Genomic DNA, 17013 nt, shown 5'->3' with positions numbered 1-17013 from the left:
CCCTCTGCCCTGCTGGCCATTTGCCCAGGGTACTTTGTCTTCTTACCTGGGCAGCTGCTGCTTCTCGGTGGAATGAACGGGAATGTGTTTTGGGGTCCAGTGAAGCCCCCACTTTATAGCCTGGCAAGGACAGACCCCCGGGCCGGTGCACAATGGAAGTGCTAGCTCATCAGTGTCTGCCCTGATGCTCGCAGTCATCACATATTGCAATGTGGTCAATGAGCTGGAAACCTCTGTCAGGCCCCATGCACAGCCGCTGAACCCAGCACTTTCCATTGTGAGCCCGGGGCACAACAGAAGGCCTGACGGGGCTGCTTTCCGGCCCCGCATTGGAGTCCTGCTGCTGGGAGTGCAGACACCCAGTCAGGGCACATGCAGAGCAGTGCCCAGCCCCAGCCCCCACACCTCCACCTCCGCAGACTCACAGCCCCCCAAAAAGCCTGGCCTGCTGCTCTGGGCTCCTCTGAGAGGCATGGGTCCCCAGGGCCCTGCTGCCCTCCTCCCCAGGCCCAGGCTTCTCCGGGGCCCAAACGGCCACAGCTCCATTGCAGGGCAGATGCGCAGGTGGGCCTGGAGCAGGAGGAGCCTGGCGGGGCCAATCTAGGGCTGATGGCCCTGCAGGAATCCTCCGGCCCCCTCGCTCAGAGGGTTAACCTCACTCAGGGATGGTCAGAGAGGGGGTGGGGTGGGGCGGTGTGGGGCCTGGCAGAGCCCCTAAGGAACCTCCCAGGGCTCTCCCAGCCACTGCTTGGTGTGCTTGGGGCTGCACCCCCCCACTGCCCATCACCCCTCCAGTAACCAGCCCTCCCAGAAACCCCTCCCTGCCGCCTTCACATTGCAATAGCCAGGCCGGACTTGGCACATGCTGGGCCACGGGCCTCGGTGTGGGAGCAAGGGGCCTCCCCTGGGGAGGGTCAATGGGATATGGGGCACTGACAGGTTGGGGAGAGGCCCTGAAACCCCCTCCCGGGGGCACATTGAACCCCTCTGCAGGCTCAGCCTGGGCCTCTCTCTCTCACTGAACAGGTGGGCCAGGCCGGGGCTCCACTCCCACCATCACGCTAGCCCCAGCCCAGCCTTCCTTTGCTTTCCTCTCTATCCATAGCCTCACAGGCTGCGGCCAAGGTCTGTCTGGGATAGCTGGGTACTTACGCCCTCCCGTCACCGTAGTACTCGAGCCCCTCGCAGCATCGAGCGACATTACCCGCCCCATGTCCTGGGCGCCAGGGCAGGGCTGTTAGCTCCATGGTACCGATGGGAACGGAGGCCCAGGGAGACTGCCTGACCTGTCCAAGGTGACACAGGAAGCCTGTCTCTGAGACAGAAATCGAACGTCGAGGTCCTGAGTGCAGAGATCTATCCACTAGGCCGTCCTTCCTATTGGACCAGTCCATACCTGGGTGTCAGTGACAAGGGTCTGTCCATCACCACCTGCTGAGCGATCGACCCCTTTGTCATGCTGGGAACTTCCTTTCTCCTGCTAGTATTGAAAGCAAATTCTCGGCCTGATTCCTGGTCACGAGTGCTTAGGCCAGGCCTGTGGGCCTTTTCCACGTTAAAGGCCATTTCAGAAAGCCAGACGGGCTCTTCATAATCATCTAGTTTGTGCGCCTGTATAATACAGGCCATAGAACTTGCCTGAATTAATTCCTGCTTCACATCCACTAGCTGTGGTTGAACTAGAGCAGATCTATTAGAAAAACATCCGATCCCTTGATTTAAAAATGGCCAGTGATGGAGAATCGTCTGGGGAGCTGTTCCAAGGGTTAATTATCCTTGTGGTTCAAAATTTATCTAGCTTCAGCTTCTGGACACTGACTCATGTGAGACCTTTATCTGCTAGATCAGTGGTTTCCAAGCCTTTTACTAAGGCGACCCATCAACAGCATTTTGTCTCTTTTGAGGAACCCACCATTAACCCTGCTCCCCCTTCCTCTTCTCAGCCCTCCAGACCACTGCTCCCACTTCCCTGCTTCCTCTTCCCCAGTCCACGTGAGCACCCAAGCTCCCTGCTCAGCTTATGATCTTGTCAAAAAAAGATATGCTGTTAGTTTGACAAGAGCTCTTTTCCACAGACTCATGATGACTTGTCAGATACCTGATGAAACTCCCCAGCTGGACACTCAGTGTTTGGGACCCATCACAATGGACTTGTGTGCTCTCAGCTTCCGGGGCCCAGGCCCTGCCTCTGCCTGTGGGTCTCCAGGCACACTCTCAGGTGCAGATCTTCCTTCCAGCACCCGCTTCTGAGTACTGAGACCCTGCAGTCCAACTGCGTAGCCTCTGAGATTAGCACCATCTCCCAGCTACGGGCACATTTCCTTTTCCAGAGCTCCAGCCCTGTGGCACTCTGGGTCACAGTTCACCGCCTCAGGGACATGTGGTAGCTGAAGTGAACAGACAAAGGCTTTACAAATATTTCCAACGCAATCACCCTTTTCTTTCCTTTGCAGAAGAGATATACAGATCCAGAGCATGACACACCTACACGTCCTTCCTTGTCTCAATTTCCTCCCCATTCCTGAATGGTTTTGGGGATTTGGTCAGAGTTGTTTAGTGAGTCCAGGGTCCCCCTCACAGCTCATGGCTTCTTTTCCAGTCTTAGAGTTTCTCTCTGACCCCTGCAGTCAGCAACCTTCCGCTCTTCCAAATAGCCAGGGCTGGCTCCAGGCACCAACAAAGGAAGCAGGTGCTTGGGGCGGCCAATGGAAAGGGGCGGCACGTCCGGGTCTTCAGCGGCAATTCAGCGGCAGGTCCCTCTCTCCCTCTCGGAGGGAAGGACCCGCCGCCGAATTGCCACCGAAGAATGAAGTGGCACGGTAGAGCTGCCGCCGAAGTGCCGCCGATCGCGGCCTGCAAATAGCCCCCCCTTTTGTAACATCCAGATCCCAATCAAAGGTGATCAAAGTCCCACACCAGGTGACCTGTTGCCTGGTTACTAGCTCACTTGGCAGAACCAGTTTTCTTGGTTTAGTCACAGCCATTGCACTGCTCAGTTAGAGCTTTTCAAATGTCTATGAGTCTTGATAGTCCACACTCATTAGTCCATTGATCACCTATTCCCCACTTCCAGTGAATGAGTTTGGGAAGAAATTAACCCCTTGCACTAACAGGCAGCACAAGATTAAACAGGTAAATGGAGTCACACATACTATTTCATTAAAATAATTCAGAAATCTCCCATATTCTCCACAATTATACCACTCTCCTTTAATTCTTTATTACTCAACTCCTTTATCAGATGTTCCATTATTTTGTTCAGGATCTATGTCAGGCTGGCAGCCTGTGACTACCTGCGTCATTTCAACTACCTGAGGGGGGGTTCCAAAGAGGATGGAGCTCGGCTGTTCTTAGTGGTGGCAGATGACAGAACAAGGAGCAATGGTCTCAAGTTGCAGTGGGGGAGGTCTAGGTTGGATATTAGGAAAAACTTTTTCACTGGGAGGGTGGTGGAAGCACTGGAATGCGTTACCTAGGGAGGTGGTGGAGTCTCCTTCTTTGGAGGTTTTTAAGGCCCGGCTTGACAAAGCCCTGGCTGGGATGATTTAGTTGGGAATTGGTCCTGCTTTGAGCAGGGGGTTGGACTAGATGACCTCCTGAGGTCCCTTCCAACCCTGATATTCTATGATTCTATGATTTACCCTTTTTAAATATTGCCACAACATTAGCTTTCTTCTAGTCTTCTGGAACTTCCCTCGTGCTCTGAGACTTATGAAAAAGCAACATTAATGGTCCAGAGAGCTCCTCAGCCAACTCTTGAAAAAACTTTTGGATGCCAGTTATCTGAATCTGCTGATTTTAAAATGTCTAATGTTAGTAGCTTCTGCTTAACATCCTTCTTGCTTACTATTGGAATGGAAAGTATTTAATCATCATATGGTATGATTACATCATCTTTTTCCCAAATACAGAGCAAAAATATGTATTGAACACTTCAGCCTTTTCTGCATTATTATTGACAATTCTACCATTTCCAACCAGTAATGGACCAATACCACTGTTAGGATTCTTTTTGTTCCTAATATACTTAAAACCTTCTTACTGTCCTTAACCCTGCTGGCCATGGATTTTTACTTGTGTCCTTTAGCTTCCCTTAAAGATTTTCTACATTTTCTAGCTTCTAATTTATATTCTTTCCTATCAACGGTCCCTTTTTCCATTTGTTATATGTTGTTTCTATATTTTCTACAGCTGCTTTCACTTCTCCTCTAAGCTAGGCTGCTTTTTTAATCAGTGTGACCTTCTTTCTTAACTGTGGGATTGTGGCTTTTTGGGCATCTCGTAAAATGTCCTTAAAAAGTTCCCAAGCATCAGTCATATTTTTCTGTTTAAATTCTCTCTCCCAAGTGATTTGACCCATAATAGTTTTCAGCTTTGTGAAAGTGGCTCCTTTAAAGCTCCCAAATATATACATTACTGGTTTGGACTTTATTCTGTTTGCACATCACAAATGTAATTAAGTCGTGATTATTTGCACCTGCGCAACCACTAACTTTTAGTTCTGTGATCAGTTCCTCTTTATCTGTCAAGACACAGACTAATTTAGAATTCCTCGGTGTTGGATGGAACCCATTTTGAGTTAAGGTTTAGCAGTTCCAAGGATGTTTTCTTCCAGCACAGCCACCAACTTGCACTTCATACACAGGCTTCAGGCAGGAAAGAGAACATGGCACATCTGATGCAGCTCACCTCCACTGATCCATCGCTGGCCATCTTGATACCACATATAGAGTTGGACCTAGAAGAAAGACCTTTTCCTCTCCAACCTCCCTTTGAAACGCTCCTGTTAGCTGCTTCTGTTCCTAGCTCTCGAGTTCTCCTAGCAAGTGACTTTGTGTCTCAAATCTCTCTGCTTATCTCAGCTCAGCTCTACCCTCACCAGGAGGGAGCACTGGCGCACTGAAAAGAAAGGCCCACCGTTACAATGCTACATACAGCACAGCTTAACCTGAGGCTTGCGTTAAATATCGGCACTGGTTTGAACCCCACACAATCCAAACCTGAAGAAGGCCTTGCCCCAGGCCCTGCGGTCCAGACCCACCCGCCATCCTGATGGAGCACAAAGGGGAGCAGGGCCCCTGCTGAGCAAGCCGGCTGCTCCCACCCAAGCTGGCCCAGAATATGCATCCACCTGATTTATTTGTTCCTGTAACCATGTTTTGCCTTCCCATCCTCTCCCATGGCCCCGGCTGCACCACAGCCAGGCTGTGTGAATGCAGCCCTCATGGATATGAGCGTCACCTCCCAGCTGGGGGGCAGCTAGCCTCACTCCGGGGGGTACCAAAGCACAGGCCAGTGGGGGTGGGGGGTGGGGAGGGCTCACCAGCGTGAGGTTGGAGCGTAGCCAGGAATCAGGCAGGTCACGCCCATTCCATGGCACCATGCTCCCTGCATGTGCCCCCCTCCCCCCGAGCGTTGTGGGAGCAGCTGCTGTAAAGCCGGGTGTCAAAAGTGCACACACAGAACAGGCAGCAGCCTCAGGCTCTGGCCCCGAGGGAGACCTGTACAAGCTCAGGTTTCAGAGTAGCAGCCGTGTTAGTCTGTATCCGCAAAAAGAACAGGAGGACTTGTGGCACCTTAGAGACTAACACATTTATTTGAGCATAAGCTTTCCTGGGCTACAGCCCACTTCTTCGGATGCATAGACTGGAACATACAAGCTTAGGGAGCCAGGCATCTCCTCCGCCAGCGCGTACAGGCACGCTCAGCCAGTCCTGTCACACACAAGACGTTTCAGAGCAGGGTGCTAGAGAGACACGGTCAGGGTCTCACTCACAGCTTCCCGCCCCCACTCGCCCACCCCCTGACTCATCCGGGGCGGGGGGGCTGCTGGCACTGGCTGGGAGATGGGTGCAGCCCCATAGGAAAGAGCGAGACGCTCTCCCGCACTGGATGGGGCAGCAAAGCAGGCACTGAGGGGTGAGCGAGGCCAGAGGCCCCCGGTTCTCCAGGAAGGCCGCTCAAGGCAGAGCCGCTGTTTGCCATCTGGAAGGAGGGTGACCCCCTCGGGGATGAGCCCAGGGCAGTCTCTGCTGCATTCGGGGTCTGGCTGAGCAGGGAGCCTGGCACTGCTGGCTGGGCCGTGCGTTAGCTGCTCTACAGAACAGTCTTTGTTCTGCCCCAGATCCCTGCCCGCCATGTGCTGAGCTAGGGGTTTCTGTAATGCTCTGCCTGTCTCTGTCTCTATCTGGAGGTTATAAAAACCCAGCCAGAGCCACTGCTGGCCAGGTCACCTCCCCGGGAGCCCAGCTGCTCCTCACCAGGTAAGTGCAGGGAGCAGCCTCCGTTGGCCAGCGCTCGCTTCAAGATGCTCTTTGACTTGGAGCTGGAAGGGCACGTGGGCACCCAAAGGGACGGGGATTCTCCAGGGAGGCTGAGCAGGACGGTCCGACTGGGCAGGAGCAGCAGTTTGCTGAGGGGGCCCAAGGACTCTGTCCTGGAGCAGAGCGTCCGCCCGTAGGAACCTGCTGGCCCTGAGGGTCAGGTTGAGGTTGGACACGGGGCGGCAGCATCTAGCGATGCTGATGAAAGCCCTGCCCTTCGGGAGCTCACACAGCTCCACCCTGGCACCCTGCAGGACACGCCAGACGCAGGAGCCAGCGGTGACAGAAGAGGTGGCTGAGAAGGCTCAGAGTTCCCAGCTGTGGCAGCGTTGTGGGGTTAGTGCTCTCTGCTAGTGTCTGAGCTCAGACTGCCCTGGGCGTGGTGGAGATGCAGGGACAGCAGCTCGCCAGCGTGGCTGGGCTCCGGGGATGATCGACTCCTAGGAGCCGCACTGCTTTCTCTCCTACTCGATTCCAGCGGCTCCCGCCAGGGGGTTTGTCCTGAGGGCAGAGGGTTGTCACCGTAAAACCTCCCTCTGGGGCTGCCACTGCAGGAAGCATCCTCGGCAAGGTCCCGAATCCTCACAGAGAGGGGCTAAGTCTGGGCTTGACGGGCTGGCTGCAAAGAGCCAGCCGCCCCAGGGCACTTACGGTCCCAGCCGCTCCCCTGCTCTGCTAGCAGCTGCCAGGACGGCGAGTGAGCCGGAGGGAGCCGACAGACACAATTATTTTGTAGGCAGCAGCAAACACTAACTAGGATCAGACCTAGCAACAGGTGCTGGGGCCTGAGCACGCGAGTGGAGAGAGCAGAGCAAATGCAGGCCTGAGCATTAACTCCCTGGGGGCTGGGCTGCATCTGAGATGCAGGCACTGGGTCATGTGATCGGGATGAGGCATCTGTGCTTCGTGTCTGTGTCCCACCCCAGCAGGGAGATCCCAGCCCCCCATCCCTCCCACGTGCCTTCCAGATGAGCCCCTCCCTCGCCCATGAAAGCACCAGTGTCTGCAGACAATGGGAGTGGTGGGGTATCCCTAGGGTGCCTGGCCCTAGCTGTGGCACCATGCCTTAGGCTGGGGGCTCCTGCTGCTCTCCATGTCCCCACGGGGGTGTGATCCAGGGCACAAACTGGCCACGTGGCCGTGGCACTGGCTCAGACGCAGATGGCTGTGGCTGCAGGAGGGAAGGGCTAGAGGAGGGGTTAGCAATGGCCGAGGAAGGCACCAGCTCAGTGGGGTGACCTCGCCCCTCCATCCCAGTCCCCTGGGGAGGGTTTCTCAGCCTGCAGCCAGTTGCCAACAACACAGATTTGTGTGGAGCAGATTTTAACAATCTGGTCTTCTCGTTTCCTCCCCAGGACAGAGCCACAATGAGCCAACACTGCACTAAGTTCTCTGGCCTCTGGAAGGTATGGTCGGGTGAGCTGGGGTCTTGGGGGGAGCATCGCCGGGAGCTGGTTTGGCATTAGGACCCGTGCTGAGACCTGGGCAACAGGACCCGCTCGCTGGGATCATGGTAAAGCTGAAAGTCCCCCGTGGCCAGTCCCATGGCGAGCCTGCGCACAGGGGATGTCTCAGACACAGCTGGGCGGGGGTTGAAGGGACACCCCCCTTCGTCCCCCTGCTGCTGATACACCTGGGAGGGTGTGTGGGGGGGTGTCTGTCTAGGCCCCAGGCTGCTGAATGCCCAGAAATCACCCCTTGCCAGGCACAGCCTGTCTGCCCCGTGGCTGCTGTCTCAGAGCCCTTTCCTGGGCCCTGGGCACCAGGCCCGTCCCAGCTCGGTACAACAGGGGATAACGGGCAGTGGGAACTGGGGGGCAAAGGGCTGGTGGGCACGCGGTGACACGTCCCCCCCAGCACAGCCAGGTGGCTCTGGTGGAGCAGCCCAGCTCCGTGCGGCGGCGTCTCCTCCAGCGGGCTCTGGAGGGGCAGTGTGGTTCAGTCCGAGGGCGTTACATGCGTGTTTGCTGCAGCCAAGCACTGTGCATGCAGAGCCGGTCTCCCTGCACCCCGCTCTGGCTGAGGTGGGGCGATGTCTGGCCCGGGCGTGGGCACTGCTGCTCTCTGCTGGACTCAGCAGGCTTGGGCTCCACGGCAGAGCATCGGGCTGGGCTAGTTGCTCCGGCCCGAGAGGCTGGGGCAGGGCCTGCGAGCCAGGCTCAGCCGTGCCACGGGAAGGCAGCGAGCCGAGTGCAGTGCCCTTCCCGCTGCTGACAGGGCAGAGACCGGGAGTCACGTTCCCTGGGAGCTGCAGGCGCTCAGTGCCTCTGTCGGCCAGGCCCCTGTAGTGGGGGTCGCTGCAGGCAGGCGCCAGAGATGGGGCAGGAGTGGAGGCCCAGCCCAGCCCTCCCCTCCCCTCCCCTCTCCTCTCCCTGGAGCACCGGACTCCCCCCAGCCCCAGCTCTCACAGAGTCTGGCCCAAGGTGTGAACCCCTTGCCTGGCCCAGACCCAGCCAAGCCCTTCATGCACCAGCGGAGTTAACCCCTTCCCTGCTCCCATGCAGCCCGCCGCCCCTCCCTCCCCGGGGGCTGAGGCCAAACCCAGGGGCAGGGAGGCGGCTGGATGTGGAAACCACTCCCCTGCCTGCAGGGTCCTGGCTAAGGGCAGGTCCCAGCACAGTCCATTGCTCCTTCCCCCGCTGCACTTTGCCTGGCCCGGGGCTGAGCTGCAGCAGGATGACCCTGGCGTGGTGCCTAAGGGGATGTCAGCCACATGCCTGCAGCACAAGCTGCTCCAATGTGTGAGTTGCCCCAGGGCTGTGGGATGCCCTCGGCACCCTCCAGGAGCCAGGGAGAGTCGCTCCATGATGCCAGAGCAGCCCCCTGACCCCGTCTGTCCCCCCAGATCCTGGTGTGGGATGAGGAGTTCTTCCAGGGCCGGAGGCAGGAGTTCACCGCCGAGTGCTACGACGTGAGGGCGTGCGGCTTCCAGACGCTCCGCTCCTTCAAGATTGAGAGTGGCGCGTGAGTCCCGGGACGGCCCTGCCCTGCTCCCAAACTGCCATCCCATTGCTCCCTGGAGAATGCTGCACCCTGGGGGGCTGTACGTGCCCCAGGGCATCCTGGGAAACTGGGGGTTTCAATTACATTTTGTCCCTGGAAATGCTTGGTGTTTGGCCCCGAGAAATCGTTCTGCTTCCCGGAGTGGTGTCAACACGTCCCAAGGGGCTGGCAGCCCCAGCCACACAGCCCAGCCCAGCCCAGCCCAGCCCCTCGGAGCTCTCCCGGGGCAGGCACATGCATCCACCTCCAGCTCAGCTGTGGGCGCCCGGCTGCCAGTGCCGAGCCCCATCTCCCCCACAGGCGAGCGGGTGCCATGGGCTGGGGAGTGATCAGCGGGGCCCTGGGACCCAGAGCAGAGACAGGGAGCCCACATGCCGGCGGTGGGCACGGATGCAGAGCTGGCCAGTCAGTCATCCCAGCTGAGGTCGCTGGCAGATACGCCACAGCCTGTTGCCCTGGCCCCGGGTTAATGCGGTCGCCTGAGCACTCACGGCCCCTGATCTCCCTGGATACCCGGGCTCTGGCTTTCCCCACAGGTGGGCAGGCTTTGAGCACGTGGGCTTCCAGGGGCAGCAGTTCGTTCTGGAGCAAGGCGAGTACCCTCGCTGGGAGGCCTGGAGCGGCAGCCACGCCTACCACGTGGAGAGGATGAGCTCCTTCCGCCCCATCGCCTGTGCTGTGAGTAGGGCTGGGGAGCTGCCTGCAGGGCAGGCCGACTGCCCCCCCCCCCCGGGCCTCCCCATCCGCCCGCGCTCCCCCATTCCTCCCGCCCGGCCTCGCTGGCCCCACAGAGCAGTGGGTTGACCAGACAAGCCCTGCCCAGCTCCAAGGGGAGGCAGCGTGGCCGGTGCTCCCCCTGGGGACGCAAGTCACCGCTCTCATGGCCTGGGCCTTGGCACACAGGTCCCCGCTGCACCCGGCCCCTGGGGGCGAGGCTGGCACAGCCCCGGGCTCGGGCTGTAGGGACGTGCGCGTTAGCATGGACGGGGCTGGTTCCATCTCCCATGTCTGTGAGCGCCCTGTGGAGCAGGCAGGCCCTGCGGGGGCATCAGGAGGTGTCCCCAGCCCCAGCCCACCTGCAATCTCTCTGTCCCCTCGCGGCAGAATCACCGGGACAGCAAGATGACGATCTTCGAGTGGGAGAACTTCCTGGGGCGGAAAGGGGAGCTGAGCGACGACTACCCTTCGCTGCCAGCCATGGGCTGGGGCAGCAGCGCGGTGAGCTCCTTCCGCGCTCACTCTGGCGCGTGAGTACCTCCGGGGGGAGGGGAGGGCAATATGGCTGAGCCCCAAACCCACTGAAGGTGCCAGCCCCCGACCCGGCTCAGCACTGCAGCAGCTCCCCTGGCATGCAGCAGGGTCCCGGGGTGATGCTGTGGCTGCGGAGAACCGGTAGGACCCCGAGGGCCCAGGGCCCCAGGAGTTCAGACCCCCCCACGTACTGTAGTCTGTGGGGCCCCCGACCGCTCTGTCCGCACGACCCCTGCCCTGCTGCCCTGGGGTTGGAGCTGGCTGCAAGGCGATGGCTTCTCCTGTCTTCTTCCGCAGCTGGGTCTGCTCCCAGTTCCCTGGGTACCGGGGCTTCCAGTACATCCTGGAGTGCGACCGTCACGCGGGCGAATACAAGCACTTCCGGGAGTGGGGCTCCCACGCGCAGACCTCCCAGGTTCAGTCCATCCGGAGGATCCAGCAGTGAGCGCTGCCAACCGCCAGGCCGCAGCCGCCCCCTTCTGCCCCTCAGTGTCTTACCCTACCCGCCTTCCACTGGGGCCCCCGGCTCCGGGCCCACTCAGCTGTGCTCAAAGCCAAGCTCAATAAAGGTGCACTTGTCTAACCAGCCAGGGCCGGTAAGTCCAGCTTATTGCAGCCGGCTGCAGCCAGGGCATGGGCCCCGGGAGACCCTCCCAGCGTCAGGTCATGCAGTGGGGCAGCCCGACTGGCTCTTTGTCCCTTGCTCCAGCTACTGGACATGTCGGCCAGGGAGCAGCGTGTCTCCCGGGACTCTAACACAGGCAGCCCAGAGCCGCAGGCACACAGGCCTGGAGGGCTGGCAGCTGGTGGGCAAGGATGCAGAGCTGGCCAGCTAGTCACCACAGCCTATTGCCCTGGCCCAAGGCGCCCCAAGGCAGAACGCAGTCCCCCCGAGAGCAGGGGCAGGCCTAGCTCCGAGATCTTCCCCAGTCCTAGGCAGCCCCGCAGCACTGCCAGCGTACCGCTCAGGGGCACTGAAGGGCAGCCTGCCCCTCTCTGGCCTGGGCCGGGGATGGGGACTAAGGGGTATTCCAGAAATACAGCAAACTGCAGCCCCCCACGGCGAGCCAAATGGGAGCCTGCCGTCTGGACACCTGGATCCCGAAGCAATTCTCCTGGTAAACACAACAGAGGCTGAGGACATAGGCAGCATCCAGCCCTATGAGAAACCACCAAGACGTCTGTCTGAGGTGCACAACAGACCATGACAAGGCAGCGTCAGCCCCACCCCGCCCTGGTGGTCCTTCAAGGAGAGAACCTGGATGTGGGAAGCCAGCCGGAACGTTAACTGAAACCACACGAGTGGAGCCAAGTGCCCATTGCTAGTGTGGGCTCTGGGACTGAGCCCCCTTCCAGGAGAGAGGGTCCCCGGGACAGGGGAAGAGGCCGCAGCAGAAGCAGAGAAGACTTTGCAATAGCTAGGGGGTGTCTTTACTGCTAGTCACCCTGCGAGGATGCTGGGCCCAGGAGGAGTTCCCTGCCCGGAGCAGTGCGTCTGGCAGGCCCCTTCGGAAGGGCAGCCCCTGTATGGTGTCTCCAGTCGGGATCCCAGAGCTGGAGGCACCGAGCCCCACAGGCCTTTGGGAACAGGCTAGTCTAGATTTCCAACCAGGCGGAACAGCCAGCCCATGCCATGGCTTCGCTCACCCTCCTCTGCTGGGCAGTGCCTGGCGAGGGAACACGCTGGCTGCCCACTGGGGGGTCAGGCTGAGAGACTCCCTTTCTGAGACTGGCAGAATGTGCCTGGGCAGCGCTTCACTGGGCGCTCCCCCATAGCGGGTGCAGGGCCGAACGTGGAGTCTGTCCAGCATTGCTGGCTTGGCCTCCTGGAGGGGAAATGCAGGGGCAGTCTGGAATCAGAGATGGGCCCATGCCATGAAGCTGGGACCCACACGTTCCCCACAGGGCGTGCTCAGACTCAGCCCCACTAGAAAGAGAGACCCCAGCTGCCAAATTCAGCTCTGGATCCAAATCCTCGTGCAGATGCTCCTGGAGCTCAGGGGTCCAGCCCACAGTTCTGATCCAGCCTCTCTCTGCCGGGAATCCTGACCAGGGCGAGTTTTCGGGGCATCCGGCTGAGAACAGCTGGGCGTGGGACCCCCGGAAACCAGCATCTGCGCTGGACCAGTCTCATTCCTCAGCAGCTTCTCGACCAGCGGCTCCTGTGACAATGCCAGGATGACACCACGTGGCCACTAAGGAAACTAACCCCAGCTCCAGCGGCACACCAGCACTCTCAGTGGGCTCTGCAATACCAGCCAGCCCCGAGACACTACGGCACAGCGTCCAAGCGAGTCATAAAAGCCCCACTGCATCCGGGGCCCTGGTAGAGTGAAGCCAAGGCAGGTGTGTTGCTAATGAACATGGGGGACTTGCCCTGTGCTTTGCCCCACACTAACAATAATATAATAACAAGCTATACTCCGAATCTCTAGCATCTCTGACCAGTGGGTCCCAGCACTGTGCAAATGCATGCTGTGTGCGTCGTTTGTCACCAAAGCCTCTCCGCACAGTACAGGCGGTCAGCCTTACAGATGGTTCCTTAAGGCACAAGGGAATCTCTGGCTGTCTCACAACTATGCAGAGCTAAAGACCCGAGGGTGGTCTAGAAGGGGACGCACTGAGAGCTGGCGGGAAGTTTTGGAAGAAGGATTCGGCCGAACCAAAGCTGTTTGTGGGAAAAGGCTGGGTTCCACAAATTGCTTGTCACAAAAATAGTTTGGGGGGAAAGTTTGGAGATTGTCAGAATGTCGCATTTGGAAACTGTCAGAATAACACAATCTGTGCATTTGCCTCACAACAACTTTTCCTTTAGAAATGTAAATTAATTATAGTACCAAGAATTAAAAATCAAAAAGGTCAGTATTGAAATGAAACATTTCCATTGACCCCGAGCTCTTTGTTCCCAGACAGTCACTTTACACAACTTTCAAGATTTTGACTTTTCATCCCAATTCGGGAGGGGGAAATCTTTCAAATTCTCAAAAGTTTTCCCAGCGCTTCCTGGCCAGCCCTCGCTGCTGTTTGGGGTTGCAAATCAGCCCCCCTATCCCCAGCTCTGGCCCTAACTCTCTGCATCCCCTCTGTGCCCTGATGGAGGCACCTTCCCAGGAGCTGTGGGTAAATGAATGCTTACAGAGACCCCTGCGGATGACAGCCTGTGCCATGGTGCTGGGTGAGCCCCGTAGAGACCCCTCTCCAGCATGGGACCTGCTGGTAGGTTAGGGAGCGGGGCCTCCCCTCCTTAGGACACGAAGGAGCATGGGTGGCCAGTGAACCAGCTGTTGGGGGACGCTAGCCCCTGGCCCCTCCTCTTCTGCCTGAGGCCCCACCTCTCACCCTCCCCTTCTGCTCTCTTGGGCCGGGGATAAACCCTGGCTTGATGCTGATGAAGCTGGGCCCCCCGCTTTAGACTCTGCACAGCATGAAACCATGATGTGTCTCAGCCGGAGCCCGGTGACTGGGGCCAGGGTCCCCCAAACAGGGCAGCCTGCTTACTCTGCAGGTCTCTGACGGTGGTGCCAGGCCCCTGAATGGACTGAAATGATACAACAGGGGAATCACTGCAATCCCCTCCCAGGTGGCTCCTTCTCCTCTCTTCCCTGACCTCCCTCCTGCTTTCCTGTCTCCCATCCAATTCCGCCCCTGGCCTGCAGGAGCCCAGCACCCGCCCGGCAGGCGCCGCTTTTGAAAAAAAATGCTGGGGTGCCCGGGCCGAGGGAAGCAGGAAGCTGCCGGGGAGAGGGGATCTCGCCAGCCGCTGCCTGCCCCACTGCTCTGCTCCCCTCAGCCCCCAGGAGAAGCGAGCAGCGCCCACCCGCCACTCCTTCCCGGCGCCCGCCCCCCCGAGCCCCTCCAAGGGGGGGCGCAGCATGGCTGCAGCGTGGCTGAAGGAGGGGGGGGGCACAGCGCGGTGCGGCTGGAGGAGCCAGCCAAGGGGGGGGGGGGGGGGGGGGGGCGGAGGGGGGGGCAACGGGGGGGGGGCCGGCGCGGGGAGGAGCCAAGGGGGGGGCCCTTTTTTATGTTTGCTCCCCCTGCACTTAGAACCTGGCCATGCCACTGCTGTCAAGCCCATGAACCACCCCCAGTTCTGAGGCCAGCTCAGAGCAGCGACTCAGGCTCCACTTCCTAGAGCAGAGCGGGCTGCAGCCTGGCGAGCTGCCTGCTGCGGGGAGAGAAAGCTCTGTCCTCTGCTGCAGAGTGGAGCTGATCCCAAACCCAGGCCCTCCTCTCCCTCCTGCCTTTGGCTGCTTGCAGGGCCTGCAGGGCCCTAGCGAGGCAGAGGCAGCCTGCCGCAGGGAGCAGGTGCACCGCTTGCTTGCACACACCGTTAGCGGGAGCAGCAGGGAGAGGAGGGTGGCCCAGAAGGCTCCCTGCGCTGGGCCGTCTCGCTGAGGCACTGGATCCAAGCTGACACTTAGCCGCTACCCAATTCAGATCAACTCCTGCCCCGGGATGATCTCTGCCTGGCTGGAGCGTGGCTAATGCGATCCCACCCTGTACGGAGTCACACACCACTTGCCCGGCTCCCACGATGGGGTCTGTGTGTCTGGCGCTGGTGCTCTCCGCACGTGTGCTGAGTGCTGGGAAGGGTGGTGACGTGCTGGGCACCAGCCCCCAACACCCCAAGGGGCCCTGCAGCCACGGCAGGCTGCCATTCACTGGCACGCTGCAGCAGCAGCCTGCAAGCGCTGACGGTTGCATTGGTACTTGCCAGGAGACCAAGAGCTGCACCTAATTTGCACCGGAGGGAGACTATGTGGAGCCCTCAGCATGCAGTGCTCAATCTCAGGCACAAGACCCCAGGTGCCACCGTTCTGCCAAGGGGCTCTCAGGGTGAGACAGCTCAGAGCATGAGCGCCAGGACCCGGTCTGCACCCACCCTCCCAGCGCCCAGGCTGGGAGCACGGCTCAAAGCTCGGGGGTGAGGCTGCTCCAGGGAGGGGTCAGCGTGCAGAGAGGCCTGAGTGACGGTGGGGAGGAAGCACAGAGCGTGCAGGGGCTCGTCAACGCTGCAGCTGCTCTGCCGGAGCGCTTCCGTGGAGACCAGTGGGTCGCAAGCTCGTCACCGTTGTTATGCCGTGGCCACACTTGGTAGATACGGCCTGTATGGCCCAGAGGATGTCAGCTGTGTGCTGGTTGGGCCGCAAGCGGCCGTGGGCTAACAGGAGGGGTTCTCCTGTCACTGTGGTTCATCCACCTCCCCAAGCGGCCGTGCTAGGCTGACAGAAGAATTTGTCCACCGACCTAGCGCTGTCTGCATGGGCGTCAGGTCGGCTCAGCTCCGTTGCTCCCCTGAGCCACATAGCTGAGTTGACCTAACTTTCGAGGGCAGACCTGGCCTGAGACACAGTATCCTGTTCCGAGCGAAGGACGGTCCCGGGCAGGCGATGGCACCGCAGCCGCTGGGTTTCTCCGCCCTTCACTGAGAGCGCAGGTGGAGAGCGGGGCAAGCCCTGAGTTGTGTGCAAAGGCCTCGTGGCAGGGACCAGCGCTGGGCAGGGTATTCTGGGCCGTGAGCGCTGGCGCAGGGCAGCTGTGCTGGCACCTCGGGGTCTGCACCACCCCGCAGGATTGCGGCACTCCGGAGCTAGTCACTGGTTTGTCTGAAAGAGCACTAGCTTCTCTCCCAGCCGGCGCCCAGGCCAGAGCAGGGAGCAGACCCCAACGCTCTGGGTGGAGCCAGCAGGCAGCAGGCCTTGACGAGCTCAGCTGGTGGGGAGAGGCTGGTCAGAGTTAAGCTGAGGTTGGCCAGAAGTTGTTTTAACAAACCAGACCCAGGAAGGGGTGTGATGTGATGTGCAAGTGCTTGGGTGCAGTTTTTGACAAGCCCAAGAAGGGGAAACTGAGGCAGCAGCCGCAGGGTCCAATGTGAGTTGGGTAAGTCCTGGTACAGGGCTCCTCAGTCCGAGCCCTGCTAGACAGCAAGGCAGGCTCCGCACACCTGCCCTTCATGGCGTCTCTTCAGGGGACGAAGGGCTTTTCTCCAGGAGTGCGTGTGAACTCTCCGACCAGCCGGCTCAGCCTGTTGCCCAGAGTCACTCGTGCGCCCCCACCCTGGCTGCTCTCACGCCCACAGACCCCCATCCTGCCCACGCCCCGTAACGACACACATGGCAGGGGAGGTGCTTTCCAGCTCCCAGCCCAGGGTGCCCTGCCCTCCCTGCCCTCAGGACTGAGCTGGGAGTTAGTTCTCCTGGGGGAGGCAGCTCCCCTTACAGCAGTGACCTCTGAGCACATGGTAGAAGCCACCCACAGGCACTGTGCAGAGAGGCACACCTGTGAGCATGCTGCTCCATTCCTCTCCACTCTCTTGGGGTAGAACACAGCTGTGCCTGCAGCGTTCTGCACCAGAGAAAACAGCTTTCGAACAGCCCCAGCCCCCCTGTGCAGTTCCCTCCTGCCCCTTATCAGAGAGCTGGGAATCGCACCCATC

At 59.5% G+C, this 17013-nt stretch overlaps 1 protein-coding gene across 1 annotated transcript; it reads left to right on the top strand.

The window, feature by feature from the left end:
- Positions 1–7680: 7680 nt before the first annotated feature.
- On the top strand, positions 7681–11022 carry CRYBA4 (crystallin beta A4). Its single transcript, XM_024207405.2, has 5 exons — positions 7681–7729; positions 9169–9287; positions 9863–10004; positions 10431–10573; positions 10875–11022. Exons 1-5 carry the CDS (start codon positions 7691–7693, stop codon positions 11020–11022), a joined length of 591 nt encoding a protein of 196 aa, XP_024063173.1. The 5' UTR covers positions 7681–7690.
- Positions 11023–17013: the final 5991 nt, after the last annotated feature.

This window comes from Terrapene carolina, unplaced genomic scaffold (genome assembly GCF_002925995.2).
Source record: "Terrapene carolina triunguis isolate 2854851 unplaced genomic scaffold, T_m_triunguis-2.0 Scaffold234, whole genome shotgun sequence".
In the NCBI taxonomy this organism is placed as follows: Eukaryota; Metazoa; Chordata; order Testudines; family Emydidae; genus Terrapene; species Terrapene triunguis.
This window is presented reverse-complemented; position numbering and strand designations above follow the sequence as displayed.